Source organism: Acanthisitta chloris, unplaced genomic scaffold, assembly GCF_000695815.1.
Source record: "Acanthisitta chloris isolate BGI_N310 unplaced genomic scaffold, ASM69581v1 scaffold15327, whole genome shotgun sequence".
Taxonomy (NCBI): domain Eukaryota; kingdom Metazoa; phylum Chordata; class Aves; order Passeriformes; family Acanthisittidae; genus Acanthisitta; species Acanthisitta chloris.
Window position 1 is genome coordinate 8,545 of NW_008682164.1, and position 15,568 is coordinate 24,112.

The following is a 15,568-nucleotide window of genomic DNA, read 5'->3' on the forward strand; positions in this document are numbered from 1 at the left end:
TCCTTTAATGCAAATGATGGGATTTTATTTGAATGCTGTTGGGTTCTCCAAATGGGGCAATTGCCATTGTGTCCGGGTAGGTCCTGTCTGAGTGAGGAGGGGTTACTCTACCTTTTGATTAATGGTGAGAATATCCAAATTTCTTTCTTTCCTTGACTATTGTGCATGCCTGGCAGAGGTTTTAGCTGGGTACTGTATATTGGTTTGGAAACAGCAGAACTAAAACCAGTTTGAAAAAGAAAGTAATAAAAAATGTCTTTCTGCTTTAACAGTATCTGACTGGATGGGCTTCAGAGAAAAGATATTCCTGTTGGAATCTAAACCATTAACTTCTCCATGAAAAAGAACAACTAGAACAAAGAAGTTCAGCCAAAATGTTGATGTTTGCTTCCTGCATGGCATAGTCTCTCTTTGCTTGACTAAGCTGCTGACAGTTGCAAAAACTTCCTTCTGCACAAAAGCCATAACCTGTCCAGGTCTAGAGGCTGCAAAGACAGGAGAGATAGGTGGTCCATTTACAGATATCCACTGCTGTGAGGGTACACTTGGTTGATCTCATACTCAAGTCCCCATGGCTGCTCTTGTACATTTTGGATTGTGGAACCTTTCAATGGATATGGCACTGTTGCCAAAAATTCAATAACTGTAAATTTACAAGAAGTCATCTGTAGGATTAGCACTGAGCTTGACAGCACTGTCTTCTAAACCCCACCCATTCTGGTCCTTCCCAAAGTGAAGCTGAAGCCCAGGTGCAAGAAGTAACCATTTTGGCATGGCAGCAGGTAACTTTAGGGCATACAAAGGCACTAACAGAACATCTTTTGTCTCCTACCAGATCCTACAAAGCCTCTTAGAATTCACCTGTGGCGCTCAGAGTTGCTTTGGAGTTGTTAGGTAAGTTTAGCATCTTTGCATTATCCATTAAAAGCTGCTTTCTAGAGATGATGGTACTTCAAGAATTCCCCTGAATCTTTTTCTTGATTTTACCCACCAGGAAATACTCCTATGCAGACAGCTGTGAAAGTACAGCTTTGTGTCAATGATTTGTCATTAAATTTGGAGAAAGGAACATTTTGCACTCTATGCTTATTTCTATTGCATTTAAGTTTCAAAGACAAAGGATATATGCAAACAATTCCAGTTAGTTTTGTGGCGCTAGGTTAAGCCAAGCTGTCTCAGTAACATTTCTAAGTACTTCTCATCTCTAGCAGTAATTATGAGATATAGGTCTTGGAAATAAACAAACACAATAAAAACCCTTTGCAAATACTCTACACTGTGACATAAAGTCTATGTAGTTGAATGTGGAAGCACACCTCATTTTGTGGTGTTTTCATAAATAACATGAAATTATGCACCAATTATATGTGATGTTTATTTTGTCAACTTCCACTTTCCAAAGTGACCAAGTAAGGATTTTTTGCTTGTAGGTAAAATCCTCTTCTATAGAAATTAATAGGTTTTTATAGACTGGCCAGAGTAAAGTTCCTTTTCTGCTTCTAATCATAAATTATAATAAATCTGAAGTTTCAAATGATCAGTACTGTATTTCCATTGAGTCCTTAATGCAGTACTTAGAGTTAGGTCCTTAAAAGTTACATGTTATACTGAGGACATAAGCCTGAACATTTTGGGTGACTTGCTTAAGGAAATGACTATCTTCAGCCTTATGCTTTAGCTGCATCTAAGTATACACAAGTTTTATATACAAAATTATATGCAAAGTCAAGGTAAATAAAACACCAGAGTATGTGAACCCTGTTTTGGGATGCACTACATGGCTGGTAAGGAATGAGTACATGGGTATTTGCAAGTGAATGTCTCATAACTCAAAGCCAGCATCTGTCTACAGTTACACTGCTCCAAGTCTAGAGGAAAACCTTTGGAATAGCTGGAATTTATGCAAGTCAGTGCAGAAACAGAATAAACTGGTATCAGCATTTGCCCATAAATGTGTATGATCAGATACATTAAAAAAACCACAGGCAGCTGTTTCCAATATGCACTGATCTGACAGGGAGAATGCCACATGGAAAGAAAGAAGAGAGATGAAAGAAACACAAACTGTTATAATAAAAGAAACCAAATGCTAACTTAACTAGGGATTAATGTTTTCAGTTGCAAGTAATATCTCTGTTTCATTTGCATTTACAAGAAATACCTCCGTTGCATATGGATATTCTAAAGACAGAGACTAATGAGAAAACAAGCAAAACAGAGTAACTCAATTTATATGGCATGCATTATGCTTATCAGCAAGAATACATAACAGACATCCCATTTCTTTCTTTGCTTGCAATGAAACGATCCTTGATTCAAATTTCTATGTAAAACCAAGCTTTTATACAATCACAGACAATACATGCTATAACTGAACCCGTTCTTTTGAGAATATTTTGGCATACTACCAAAAGAAGCAAAGTCTGAAGAAGCCATAAGAAAACAGAGAAATAAACCAGTGTCAAGAACAGAGAGGAATTATCGTCAGATCTGTGCCTCTTACGTGAATTGGTATTGTTTTTAGCATAAGTCATGTTTCTGTCCTAGAAAGGTTCGCTTTGGTGTTTATGGTTGGAGTTTATGAAAGCAGAGTCCAGCCTCTGCTTCTCTTTCCCCCGTTCCCTTTTGGTGCAGCATCTGATTCTTCTGACTCTGAAGGGAATGGTGACAGTGAGAACAGCTTCTCTCCACAGCTCCCACAGCACAGGAACTTCTGGCTGTGTGCTGGTGTCCTCAGTCAGTGAGGGAAGAGAGTAAAAACTAGGACGAATATTATTTCCCACTGTTCTGTGTTTATCACACTAACCAGCAGCAGACTTTGCCTGGCTTGTAAATACAGACCTTGACCCAAAGTCCACTGAAGTCCCTAGGAGATGTGTGTGCATCTGAACCATGAATTTTAACTTGTCCAAACCATTTTTATACAAAGATTTTAAAACATAGAGAACAAGGTTGAGAGAAAAGCAGTCTTTTAGTAGTTTGGGGTTGGGTTTTTTTGGAACAGAGTCTGATCTAAAGTACACTGTGGGAAGGGGATGTTTTCTCAGTATTTGTTGGACCAAATCCTTGGAATATTGTCACAGCAATATCATTACCATATTACATGATTGCTTCTTTGCACCCTGCACTCAATTGGAAGGTACTCAAAACAACCCCAGATTTATACCAAAATATTTGCCATGTGTTTCAGATAAGGTATAATAAACTTTGAACACAGCATAACAGATTTAATGTCCCACATTTCCTTTTAAAACACATTTGTCTTTCTCAATCCCTCTTCACACTGACACCCCTGCAACCTCACATTTTGTGTGACTGCCTCGCTTTACTGCCTTCAATAAAATAGCCTCAGCCAGTGAAGCATATACAAGCACCATATGAGGTGTGACTAACTTCTGGGTGCAGCCTTTGTCTTTTGCTGTTCTTTACAGATGACACAGAAGCCCTTGTTAGCCCTGCAGCTGGCTTAATTGACTTAGAGCTGGGAGTGAGCAAGTGAAATAGAAACATGGCATTTGTTAGCTTTTTGATCCTCTGCTTTGTGATCAGTACTGATATTGCTCTCTCTTGCCAGAATGCTGATGACTTTGTGGGTGCCAGTTCTCCAGGGGACATTGTTATTGGAGGGTTGTTTGCAGTTCACAGTGAAATGCTGCATCCAGAAGAAGATCCCATCAAGCCAGTGATTCAGAATTGTGCTGGGTGAGTAATACTGGAAATTGCACATATGGCAAAGAAGACATCACCAACATTGGGCATGTACCTTTTATACTAAGGTCAATAAATTCTGGTTCTCTTGCTTTGCTTAGTCTTTAAAAATACCTTTGGACATCATGTAAATTGTGTGCAAATTAATACAGGATGACAAAGTATGGCAAAGTTACAGTAAAAATACTGTGGCTGCCTGAGGAAGGGAATGAACATTTGTTTCTATTTCAGTCTTCATATATAATCAAATGGCCCTGGAGGTTTATTCTGAACAATCATTTAATTTCCATGGAAATGCCAATTTGCTACATGTCTGAAGGACTCTGCTGTGCAGTTGTTCATTATTTGTTGTGAAGCTTAGTCTATATGATTTGAACACAGGGAGACTATTCCATTTTACCTAAGCCCATAGTAAAGTATGTCTCCCACCTCATAAAGTAGCTTAGTTATAATCTGTGACAGTACCTTGCTAGACAACATTGTAATTATTGTTATAATCACTGTAATTATTACATTTTTAATTATAATTGTGGCATTATATTATAGGGTAGAATATATATAAACACCGTGTGATACATATGTTCAGGTTCAGATGGTGCTTCAGAAAATTTATTTTGTTGCTTCCAACTCCTGCTCTGCTTGAAACATTCATTTTTCTTAAAAGACTGCAAAGTAAACTGGGCAAAGACCTAATTTTAACTATATAATAAAGCTTTCCTACACCCAGGAATTCCAAATGTGCATTTTCTTTATTTTTAATACAGGTGCAAATCCTGAAATTTTATTTGAATTTTACATGCAACTTAATCCCACATCCAAATCTAACAATCAGTTGGGCATGCATGTATGCATCTGGATTTACATAAAAGTTATGATGATGTTGGTAATTTTGTCAGTCTCCCATTATTTTTCTATGGAACCATAAATTGTCTCATGTCCATCTGAAATTTAATTTAGTTCACAGAATTTGCAAACTCTAGAGGCACTTCCCTGAAAGGAGGGTTGGTTATATTGCAGACATGTGCCAACAAAGTTCTGATTGAGCATCTGTTATAACATCCACCAGAGATAAGGGAAATAGCTGTACTAACTTCATGAGGTCTAAAGAGGATTTTAGAAACATCAATGCAACCACTAGAGACCTCAACCTCTGAAATAGTTTCTTCTATTCTGAAATATTTAGTACTTTCTTTTCTTTGCCTTATGCTTTTGGTGAAAGAATACATAGATTTTTAAAATTGGGCAGATGGTGTAAATTGGAATATCTTCACTGACTTTGGCAGATGTTGTCTGCAGATATCATTTGCAAATTTTCATGTAACTTGAAAATCAAATTTTTAGTAACTTTTGTTTCAGAAAAACAATTTTATTCAGGTATATTTTAAGTTTTGTGTTTATTTTACTTAACGTACCTTTAGGTTAAACAAAAATACATAATGTCAAATCTTTTGTACACTAAAACCCAAGCAAATCACACAAAGGTTACTATCCATCATTTCTTTTTGTTAGTAGTCAAATTCTAAGGGATATGGTAAAAACAAACTTTGCTTCAGCCTTGTTTCCAGTAATGTTTTTCTAAAAAGAACCTCTGTGTTTCCTGACAGCTTTGAAATTCAAGTTTTTCTCCAGACACTTGCAATGATACATGCTATTGAAACCATCAACAATTCTACACTGTTGTCTGGAGTTACCCTGGGCTATGAAATCTATGACACGTGTGCAGAAGTTACAAAAGCCATGGCATCTGCTCTGAGGTTTCTGTCTAAATTCAATTCTTCTGAGGGCATTGTAGAGTTCAAGTGTAACTACTCAGACTACATCCCAAGAGTTAAGGCAGTCACTGGAGCCAGCTACTCAGAGGTGTCGATGGCAGTTTCAAGGCTGTTGGCTTTGCAACTAATCCCACAGGTAGGTTCAAGGGAATTATTTTATTTTGGACAGAGGTTCAAATTTACCATGCTTAGAATACAGGTGTGGCTCTGACCACAGAGATTGCAAAAGCCATATATTTGCTACAGGGCAGGATTTGGCTCAACCTAAGGGCATCAGGAGGAGTGGGATTCAGCTCCAAATGGAGGGCTTGATTCATTTTCCCCGAAAAAGGCAGTAAAGGATATTTTTGCATGCCCAAGGCACAAGCATCTGAGTGCTATTTCAGGATGGTGCTGAGCTCTTGTCATCTTGGCAGTGCTGTTAGTCTTGGCTGTGCCAGTTACTCCAACGTACCTTGGATGACACTCGTGGACTTTGTTCAGGCAGTAAACAGCCACTGTGTCTAGTCTTGCTGGTGGTGAATATGGCAATACTCAATCTCAAGCTAAAAAAAAAAGAAAAAAAAAGAGACCAAATAAAATCTGACCAGTAATTCAGGAATTCTCTCATGTCCAAGAGAAATTGGACATTGAAGTCTGTCTAATTTGGAGTCTACGGACAGACATGGATTTACTCCTGTTATTTTTCAAGCAGTTGTAGAAAGAATACAATCCTTTAGATCCACACTGGTCCTTCTCAAAACATCCTTCTCTATTTCTGACCTCTCTAGGACTAGTACAGTCCCAGACTTGTGCTTAGGCTGGTGCTTACATTCCTACTTTTACCACTGTAAAAGAGGTGTGTTCAAGGCCAGGACCTACAAGGAAGAAGCAGATCCACTTCCACACCATCCTGTCTTGTACTTTGGGTTTGACAATTGATGTAAGTTAACTCTGCAAAGTAGCAACATAGTAACCAAACACGTGGAAAAGACAAAATCTGAACTAAAGATAACTTCTAACAGAATCTTCTCCTCTGCAATGCTAGGAAGTAGTTCTGACCTCCAACGCCACCACAGGAGCTATAGTAAGTATGAAAACTAAAATGGTGCTCTTGAACATAAAAGGCAAGTGATGAAATAAATCTGCATTAGGGCATAGATGAAAAATGGGACCTAGTAGATTTTTCTCATCAATAGTATCTGTAATCTTCTGACACCAGTTAAGATTTGATATCCCCTTCAGAGAGATGACTCTCATTTAGAAAGCCTAGATTTTTTTTTAAGAACCTTCAAGCAATGTAGAAAATAGGAGTGGAGGGGAAAAAAGCTCCTACAAACAAATAGAAAAGATTTTAAACTAGGGAGATTTATCTTAAGGGACCCTACAATAAAGACGGAGACTTTACAAGGACATGTAGTGATAGGACAAGGGATAATGCCTTCAAACTAAAAGAGAGTAGGTTTAGATTAGAAGATACGAAGAAATTCTTTACTGTGAGGATAGTGATGCACTGGAACAGGCTGCACAGAGAAGATGTGGATGCCCCATCCCTGAAAGTGCTCAAGACCAGGTTGGATGGAGCTTTGAGCAACCTGGTCTAATGAAACATGTGGCAGAGGGGTTGGAACTAGATGATCTTTAAGGCTCCTTCCAACCCAAACCATTCTGCGATTCTATGATTCTATGGTGATTCATGTTTTTCTATCTATATTTACAAGCAAAAAGATAGTAAATCTAGAGTACTAGTAATTTGAATAGTAACTCACAAGCAAAAAGATAGTAAATCTTTTGTATGAAAGAATTACAGCATTCTGTATTATTGGTTACTGTTTGTTTTTCTCGGAGGTTCTTCTAACATTTAACGATCTTTTTAAAATACAATAATTAAATCTTAGACGTAAAATATATACGTGGGTGAATGACACTAACACACTCACTGATACAAAAATACTGCAAAGTGTAGAGTACTAGTAATTTGAATAGTAACTAAAAAAATAGTTAATACTTCCAATGTTTTAAATATTGCTTTGAATAGTAAGTTGATGGTATCTAAACAGAGTAAACCAACATTCTTATAACAGCATAATTGTCATATCCATTTTGAAAAGTTTTCTTCTCTGTCATCACCAAAGTAATTATATGGATGAGGATTAAAAAAAAAAAAGTGGTACTGGGAACAAGTCTGCATCCTAAGAGCAAGCAGAGGGAAACTGCCCCATTTGGTGGCAGCTTGTTGATGCTCACTCACAGGAGGAGGAAGTCTGAGTTAGGCTGGAACAAAGAATAATCATGGCAGCTTTGAATCTCTTGGTGTCCTTTGCAGGAGAGCACCTCTGTAACTGAATTGTTTGCTCTTCCTAGGTCAGTCCTGCATCATCAGCTGAAATCCTCAGTGACAAAGTCCGGTTTCCTTCTTTCTTCAGGACTATCCCCAGTGATTTTCACCAAACCAGAGCAATGACCCACTTGATCTGTGAGTCTGGGTGGAACTGGATTGGAGTAATAGCCACTGATGATGACAATGGGCGGTTCGCTCTGGAGAGCTTTGGGGTCCAGGCCATGGCAAACAACGTTTGCATAGCTTTTAAAGAAACGCTGCCAGCATATCTCTCTGACAGCACCTTTCACACCAAAGTTGATCATGCAATTGAGAAGATTGTCAAGGAAACCAGAGTAAATGTTATTGTTGTCTTTATGAGGCAGTTCCACGTGCTCAAGCTATTTAAGAAGGCAATCGAGAAGAATGTTAAGAAAATCTGGATTGCAAGTGATAACTGGTCAGCTGCAGTCAAAATCAGTACAATTCCCAATATCAGGCAGCTGGGAACCATCGTGGGATTTGGATTTAAAAGCGGAGACATCTCCTCATTTCAAGATTTTCTGAGAAAACTTCCTGAAAAACCCACTGACAACAACAAGTTTTTACATGAATATATTATGCTTTTGTCAGTCTGTGCAGACCTGGAATATCATGATTTTCAAACATGCATTTCAAACCAGTCCCAGGATGATCTATTACAAAATGTTGAGAATAAACATCAGATCTGGAGAGATGATTTTTTGAACACTAACATTGAACCAGGATTTATCCATAGTACAATGCTTGCAGTCTATGCCATAGCACATGCCATTAAAGGGCAATGCAAAGACAGAAACTGCACGGATCCCTCTGCCTTCACTCCCTGGGAGGTATGATGTTAATTGTTTCAGGTCTTATTCTCTGAGCCTAATTTTCATTTCATTTTTGCTCCCACATTCCTGGATTTACTAATTTGGTCCTTTTACTAAATTTTTTATTCCTGTTCCTGCTTTTCTTCACCTACCCTAATCATGGACCCTGTGTTAGAGCAGCAGTACCTAACTGCTGTGGTGATGAGAACTACTGACCAGTTTTGTTTCCCTTTTTTTTGGCACATGTAAATGCAGAAGCGGTGATGAGAACTACAGCCCAGTTTTGTTTCCCTTTTTTTTTGGCACATGTAAATGCAGAAGCTCCTAGTGCTGAGCCACGAATATGTTCTGCTGTAGACAGAGTATGATTACTGCATTTCACATACAGGTAGCTAACAGATGTGGTAACTGCACACCCACCATCTCCTCCTGGATGGGTACAATGACAGTGGCTGTAAATGTGACTCCATAGGTGCAGAAGGGATCTTTAGCTTCTGTGCTTCATGAGCTACCCTAACACTGCCCCCATCACCTTCAAAGAGCATGTAGAATAGGCACCAGCTTGAATGATGGCTCCAGTCTGTAGGCTCCTTGCTGGAACACCTTGCTAGTTACTCATGTAAGAAAAATAAAATGTATAGTCAATCTACAGTTGACTTGTCAGCTATTCAGCTACTAGTGGATGGTCCTGCTGCTGTAAACTACTGCAATATACAGCCATGAATGCTCTTGAGAGATGGGGATATTGCAGGATAAGAGCATTTACCAGAGTTTAATTTTCCTCTCTCTTTCACCACTGTATCTGCTTTGTCTTAATTCGGGTATTTTCCTCTATAACAGATTTCAACATGAAACTGAAAATGCAACAGATTATTCCTCTGTCTGATCTTGATTTATATTGAAGTGACTGGTAGGAAAATTAGACATAATCTTTAAGATGGGTGAGGTACTTGTTATCAGACTCTACCAGGTGGGAAAAGAAGGGGAAAAATCAGACAAGTAAACCTGACCTGACCTTTTACCTGCTCAGGAGTATTCACTTTTACACACTTTTACTCAGAGGATTAAACAAATGTTCATTTAAAAGTCAAACAATCACTGAAGCACTCTGACTTGTGCTGACCTCTTATCCTAGGTCAGGGCAGGTCAAACCAAGATAGGGGATTTGAAAAAAATCACCAACCAACCAACAAACCACCCAATAACAATCAGACTCTTACATGAATTTGTAAATGCAAATGGGACAAATTCAGGACCGCCCTGTAGGAATGCAGTTTTATGGAGCTGCATTTCCATCATTGTTGAACTAAATCCCAAACCATCTAAATTAAAAGTCCTGTGAAGTCATTAAGCACTTGGGAAGAAAACAGAAAGAGATAATTATTTCCCCTGTGCTGTTTTTGTAATGTGTTTCTTCTATACTAAATTTAAACCCTCCATAAATAGAGATGGATATGTAAAAAAATAAAGCTTAGAATCCAGCTAATCCATATCATACATCTCCATATACAGAGAAACAATCAAGTGATTGGTGTTACAAACTTCACAAAATTAATCATCACATACAGCAAAACGCTGCTAAATATTATCCCCTTCTGTCTGAAGACCGAGATGTATTCAAAACCTCTGGTGTTCTCATATTGTTGGAGAAATTGGAAGAGTAGAGAAGAGAAAGATTAAATGACAAGTATGAGTATATACAATGAAAATAAATCCTATTCAGTTCCACACAATTATGCAACATTCAAATCAAATGCAATATGGGTTAGAAATACACTGGTTCTTCATATATTGTATGAACCCTCAACAAAACTACATTATACATTAAAAAATTCATGTATTATATACACCAGATGTGTTACATATTATTTGACAAATCCTACTGAGGTAGTATAGCTGTCAGAATGCTTGTTAAGTGCTATGAATATCACAAATGGATCTATGTAAGAGCATGCTTTTCAAAACACAGTGGAACTCAGCCTTTCTTCAAAACCTTGACTTTTTTTCTTGTTAGTTAATCCCTGTTGCCAAAAATCACTAGGCCTGCAAAATACTAAAGCCATTGATTAAGAACCATTAAAGCTAATGGAATTCCTTCTGTTTGCCTCATCAGCTGGGAGTGTGTTCTATGACTCTTAACCTGTCCTTTTCTAGATTCACACAGACCTTTTTGATCTGTCTGTTTGTGATGAGGGAGGCAGAAATTTCCCCCTATTGAACACAACAGACTGCCATATGAAGCTGGACAGTTGCCTTATCAAAGTATTCTTGTATTGGGATTTCCTATGATCTATCAATTATGGCCTTGCTGTTTATTGCCATTGTGCTATTTATCTCTTTATCTGAGCAAACTGGCATGTATTGCTTACTTCACAGTTCTGTCTCACCTTGGCACACACAATTTCAGTCAAACTCACAGCTGAGAACAATGCTAGATATTTCCAGACATGCTGGGGAGTTTAGTCTCAGAGAAAATGTTACCCAAGTCAACTCTGATGACAGTAAAGTAGCAACAGGAGCACCACTCATGGTTGTTCTTTACAAGAAGGGAAGTGCCAAAAGACCATTAGTTCTTGCAAGCAAACATTTTCTCTTCCAACATCATACCAAAATTTCCAAGGCTTGAAAAAATTGCTAATATGAGTATTTTCACACACTGCATAGAGTTATGAAATTTGGGTTTTTTTATTAACAGATTTTTAAGGTCAAGAGGATTGTCTGTAAAATGTTTTTCTGTAAACAGTTATAAAGATGAGTTTAAATTTTCACATTTCTCTTAGTCCTAAAGAAGTTTGTTTTCAACTTGATATTAGCATACATATGTTAAACTACTCCATTTGTCACACTGACATGACACCGATGTATGGTATAATTTTTTATACTTATGTGCAGCTCCTTGAAGAACTTAAAAAAGTTATAGTCATTGATAATGATAGAGAAATCAAGTTTGATGCCAATGGAGATATGAGTACCAGTTATAACCTCCTTCTTTGGAAAGAAGTTGATGGCCACATGGAAATCACCACTGTGGCAGAATATGATGCAGAGAAAGGCGGCTTTATCTTTGAGGATGAAGAGAAAAAAAAAGATTTTCTGAATTTAAAGGTAACTTTTAATTTGTTGGCATAACATGTGAAATTTATTAGATCTCTTCTGCCATGGCTGCAGGGAGAGGACTAGAGGGAACAGTCATAAGCTGAGACAGGGGAGATTCAGAAAAGATGTTAGGAAAAATGTTTTCCCAGTTAGGGTGTTCAGGCACTGGAATAGGTTGCTCAGGGAAGTGGTGGAGTCACCATCCCTGGAAGTGTTTAAGAGGTGTCTGGATCTGACACTGGAGGATATGGTTTAGGGTTTAGGGGTTACAGCAGAGTGGCAGGTTAATGGTTGGACTTCATGATTCTGTGATTCCATTATATCATTTCTTCTCCCTCTAGCATCTGCAGCTGAAGCATGCACAAGCTAGAAACCTCTCTTGTGGTTTCATGTTCTCTTCTAAGAGCAAAGGACCTGTGTATGTTCAATCACTCTCATATACCCTGAAATGCTTGTTAGCCTATGAGCAGGCTCAATGGTTTGAAATTGATTTATTTCTCCAGAATGTTCCTAGAAAGATTCCTAAAATGAGAAGTTATATCTGTCCTAGGGTGCTCTTCCAGAATCTTAAAAAGGGATTTTAGCATAAAAAATGGCAGTGTGTTAAAAAACCTTCTCTTATGTACCACCATCATTTGGGGTTTTTACATGAAGACTCATATATGTTGACTTTATTTTTCAAAAAGAAAACAAAAATTTGTTTGCTATTTGCTCCTGTTAGAGCTGATGTCAGCATGACCCTAAAATGCCTTTTTTCAACATTATTTTCAGATTCCCTTAAAGAATGCATGATATAAAAAGAGAGTGCAAATTTCAGAATTACCAGAGGTTTATATTGTTTCTTAGTCATTAAGTCCACTTGAGCTGACTTTTTTGGGTTTTTTTGTGTTCTCTGCACACTGCAGAAGGTTCAGTCAACATGCTCCCAGCACTGCAGGCCAGGCCAGATGAAAAAGGTTACAGAAAGCCCACACACATGCTGCTATGAGTGTGTTTACTGCCCTGAAAACCATTACAGCAATCAAACAGGTAAGGAATTGTGACCTAAATAAAGGTTTATTAAGATATCCATATAATTGTTTTGCTTGGATATAATTTGCCTTGAAAATCTTGGGCTTAACTTTGGAATTTAAAGTTTGGATTTAAATATTTGTTTATGCTTGGTTTCCCTTGTTATAAATGCTTCTTAGAAGACCAAAGTTAAAGTGATTAGGTAGTCCAGCTGCCTAGCATTATCCTTCATTAGGATGGAAATCCTGGCTGATTTATCAGTGAGACTGACTCTCATTAAAATAGAGCCTTGCCTCCCTCTTCTCCATAGTACACCCAGTCCAATGAGGAAGAAATCAGTTACTGTGAGTATGGTGAGGCACTGGAACAGGCTGCCCAGAGCAGCTGTGGATGCCCCATCCATGAAGTGTTCAAGGCCAGACTGGATGAAACTTTGAACAGCCTGGTCCAGTGGAATGTGTCCTTCCCATGTCAGGGGGTGTTGGAACTGAATGATCTTTGAAGGTTCCTTCCAGCTCAAACCATTCTATGAGTCTATGAATCTATGAAATTCAAGGGTTATGTACTTTGTTTACCAGAATATATTTTGTTTTACCACAGAGTACTGTAATGTGATTGTACAGTAATATTTTCTAGTACCAATGTGTACTTTTTCACTGGTTCATTTATAGGTTTAAGCAAAATTTTTTAATGGGGAAAATTAAATATGGAGGAGAGAGATGGGATAAATAAAATTGCAGTACCATGTACTTGTGATATCCTGACAGCAGAAGGAAATTAAATTTATCTTCTTATTCAAATAATTATGACATTTTGCCATATCACAGGATAGGAACTTCAAAGAAAAAGTGCCTTGCAAATCATAATCTAAAGAAGTGTTTGTTCTTGCTTAGTATTTCAAAATCTGTCTGCAAAGAGAATGTTGGGGTGTCTTCTTGTCAAAATAGATAAATGAAAGAAACATAGTTCAAATTTTTGCAGGAGAATCGATTACTCTCGAGTTACCATTCAGGTTTCAGTTTGCCTGTCCAGAGCTTTAGTAAGGTCATGTATCACTTGGTCAGTGATGACCAAGGCAGCTTTAGGACCTTGGTCGTTCTCCTGCCCCCTCCCTGCTCCGGCTGCAGGCCAGCTTCTCCAAGCTGGCAGGTTTCTATCCTTTGCTCCTTTTGCCACTAAAAAAACCCCCCCCCCCCCCCCACCCCCCGCACCCACCGCAGCCCTGCAGCTCCTCCGCCTGGACAGCCACAGCAGCACTCGGAGCAATCAGTCCCGTCTCTTCCCTTTAGTCTCCCTTCCCACTTCGCTCCTGGATCTCAGGCCCTGATAATTCGCTTTACAGTTTATTTACTTTGGGTTTCTAAGTTGTAGTCCTTTTTCTGCTTGCAGATATGGATTACTGCTACCGATGTAACAACAAAACCTACTGGGCTCCTATCAACAGTACCACGTGCTACAGAAAGGCAATCTATTTCCTTGCCTGGACTGACTGGTTTGCTATTTTCCTTCTCCTCCTCTCTGCATTTGGGGTTGTGGTGGTTTTGTCAATTTGTGTAATATTTACCAAAAACTTGGACACACCAGTTGTAAAGGCTTCTGGTGGTCTCACTGTCTGCTATATCATTCTCTTCAGCCATTTCTTGATTTTTTTAAGTACCATCTTCTTCATAGATGTACCCACAGAATTCAAATGTAAAACTAGACAAGCACTCTTTGGCATAAGTTTTACGCTCTGCATTTCATGTATTTTAATAAAGTCACTAAAAATTTTACTAGCCTTCAGCTTTGATCCAAAGCTTCAGAATTTCCTGAAATGCCTGTATAAACCTATTACCACTGTGGTCACCTGCACCGGAATTCAAGTTATCATTTGCACCTTCTGGCTAATATTTAGGACACCTTTTGTAAATCAAAATTTCTCAATCCCAAGAGCAATAATTCTAGAGTGCAATGAGGGCTCTATTGTGGCTTTTGGGATTATGTTGGGCTACATCGCTGCCCTAGCCTTTATTTGCTTCATATTTGCCTTTAAAGGTAGGAAGTTGCCAGAGAACTACAATGAAGCTAAATTCATCACCTTTGGCATGCTAATTTACTTTATAGCATGGATTATATTTATCCCTGTCTATGCAACTACATTTGGCAAATACTTGCCAGCAGTGGAAATCATTGTTGTTTTAATATCCAATTATGGAATCCTCTGCTGCACTTTTCTTCCAAAGTGCTATATCATCATTTACAAGCAAGAAACAAACACAAAGTCTGCCTTTCTTAAAATGGTTTACACATATTCTTCCAAGAGTGCAGGCAGTGTTGCTGTCAGTCAGGTTTCTTTGGATTCAAAGTCTTCCAGCTTCCGAGCTACTACCTCAGACCCGTGCAAAACTGAGAAAAACTCTGTGAATGGAAACTGCCATTTCCAAGTGCCTGGGCAGCCACTAATGAAAGGAAAAGTTCTTCCTAGAAGTGCTGCAAGGACTATGATCAGGAAAAGAGTCTCCAGCATATGACTGGCTAGTGTTAAAGCACTGGAAGATGAAAAGCAACCTTAGGGAGCCATTTCTCTTTCAGGTTTCTTTCCTCTTGGCATCCCCAAGGAGAGCAGGACATGTGAAATGCCTTCCTCTCCTGTACTTAAGCAGTTACCTGTTACTAGATCTGAAAGGCTTCCTGGGCTCATAGTCCAGCCCTTGCTCCTGCAAGCACCATGATGTGCAGCTCCCTTTTTATCCCAGTCCACTCACACAGACCTGTGGGAACCTATTCTGCAATCTCCCTTTCCCAAGTGAGGCAGAAGCATCACAAAATTATTATTTCTCACAGTCGTG

General features: G+C 38.5%; 1 protein-coding gene across 1 annotated transcript; it reads left to right on the forward strand.

The window, feature by feature from the left end:
* Window positions 1-3,508: 3,508 nt before the first annotated feature.
* Window positions 3,509-15,250, forward strand: GPRC6A (G protein-coupled receptor, class C, group 6, member A). The gene is made up of 6 exons (XM_009078420.1): window positions 3,509-3,702; window positions 5,313-5,616; window positions 7,824-8,651; window positions 11,526-11,738; window positions 12,635-12,758; window positions 14,130-15,250. Exons 1-6 carry the CDS (start codon window positions 3,509-3,511, stop codon window positions 15,248-15,250), a joined length of 2,784 nt encoding a protein of 927 aa, XP_009076668.1.
* The last annotated feature ends 318 nt before the right edge of the window (window positions 15,251-15,568 follow it).

Coding starts and splice junctions, on each gene's coding strand:
- GPRC6A (XM_009078420.1), top strand. CDS start 3,509: ATGGCATTTGTTAGCTTTTTGATCCTCTGCTTTGTGATCAGTACTGAT. Junction 5,617..7,823: donor CTTTGCAACTAATCCCACAG/GTAGGTTCAAGG, acceptor TGCTCTTCCTAG/GTCAGTCCTGCATCATCAGC. Junction 12,759..14,129: donor CCATTACAGCAATCAAACAG/GTAAGGAATTGT, acceptor TTCTGCTTGCAG/ATATGGATTACTGCTACCGA.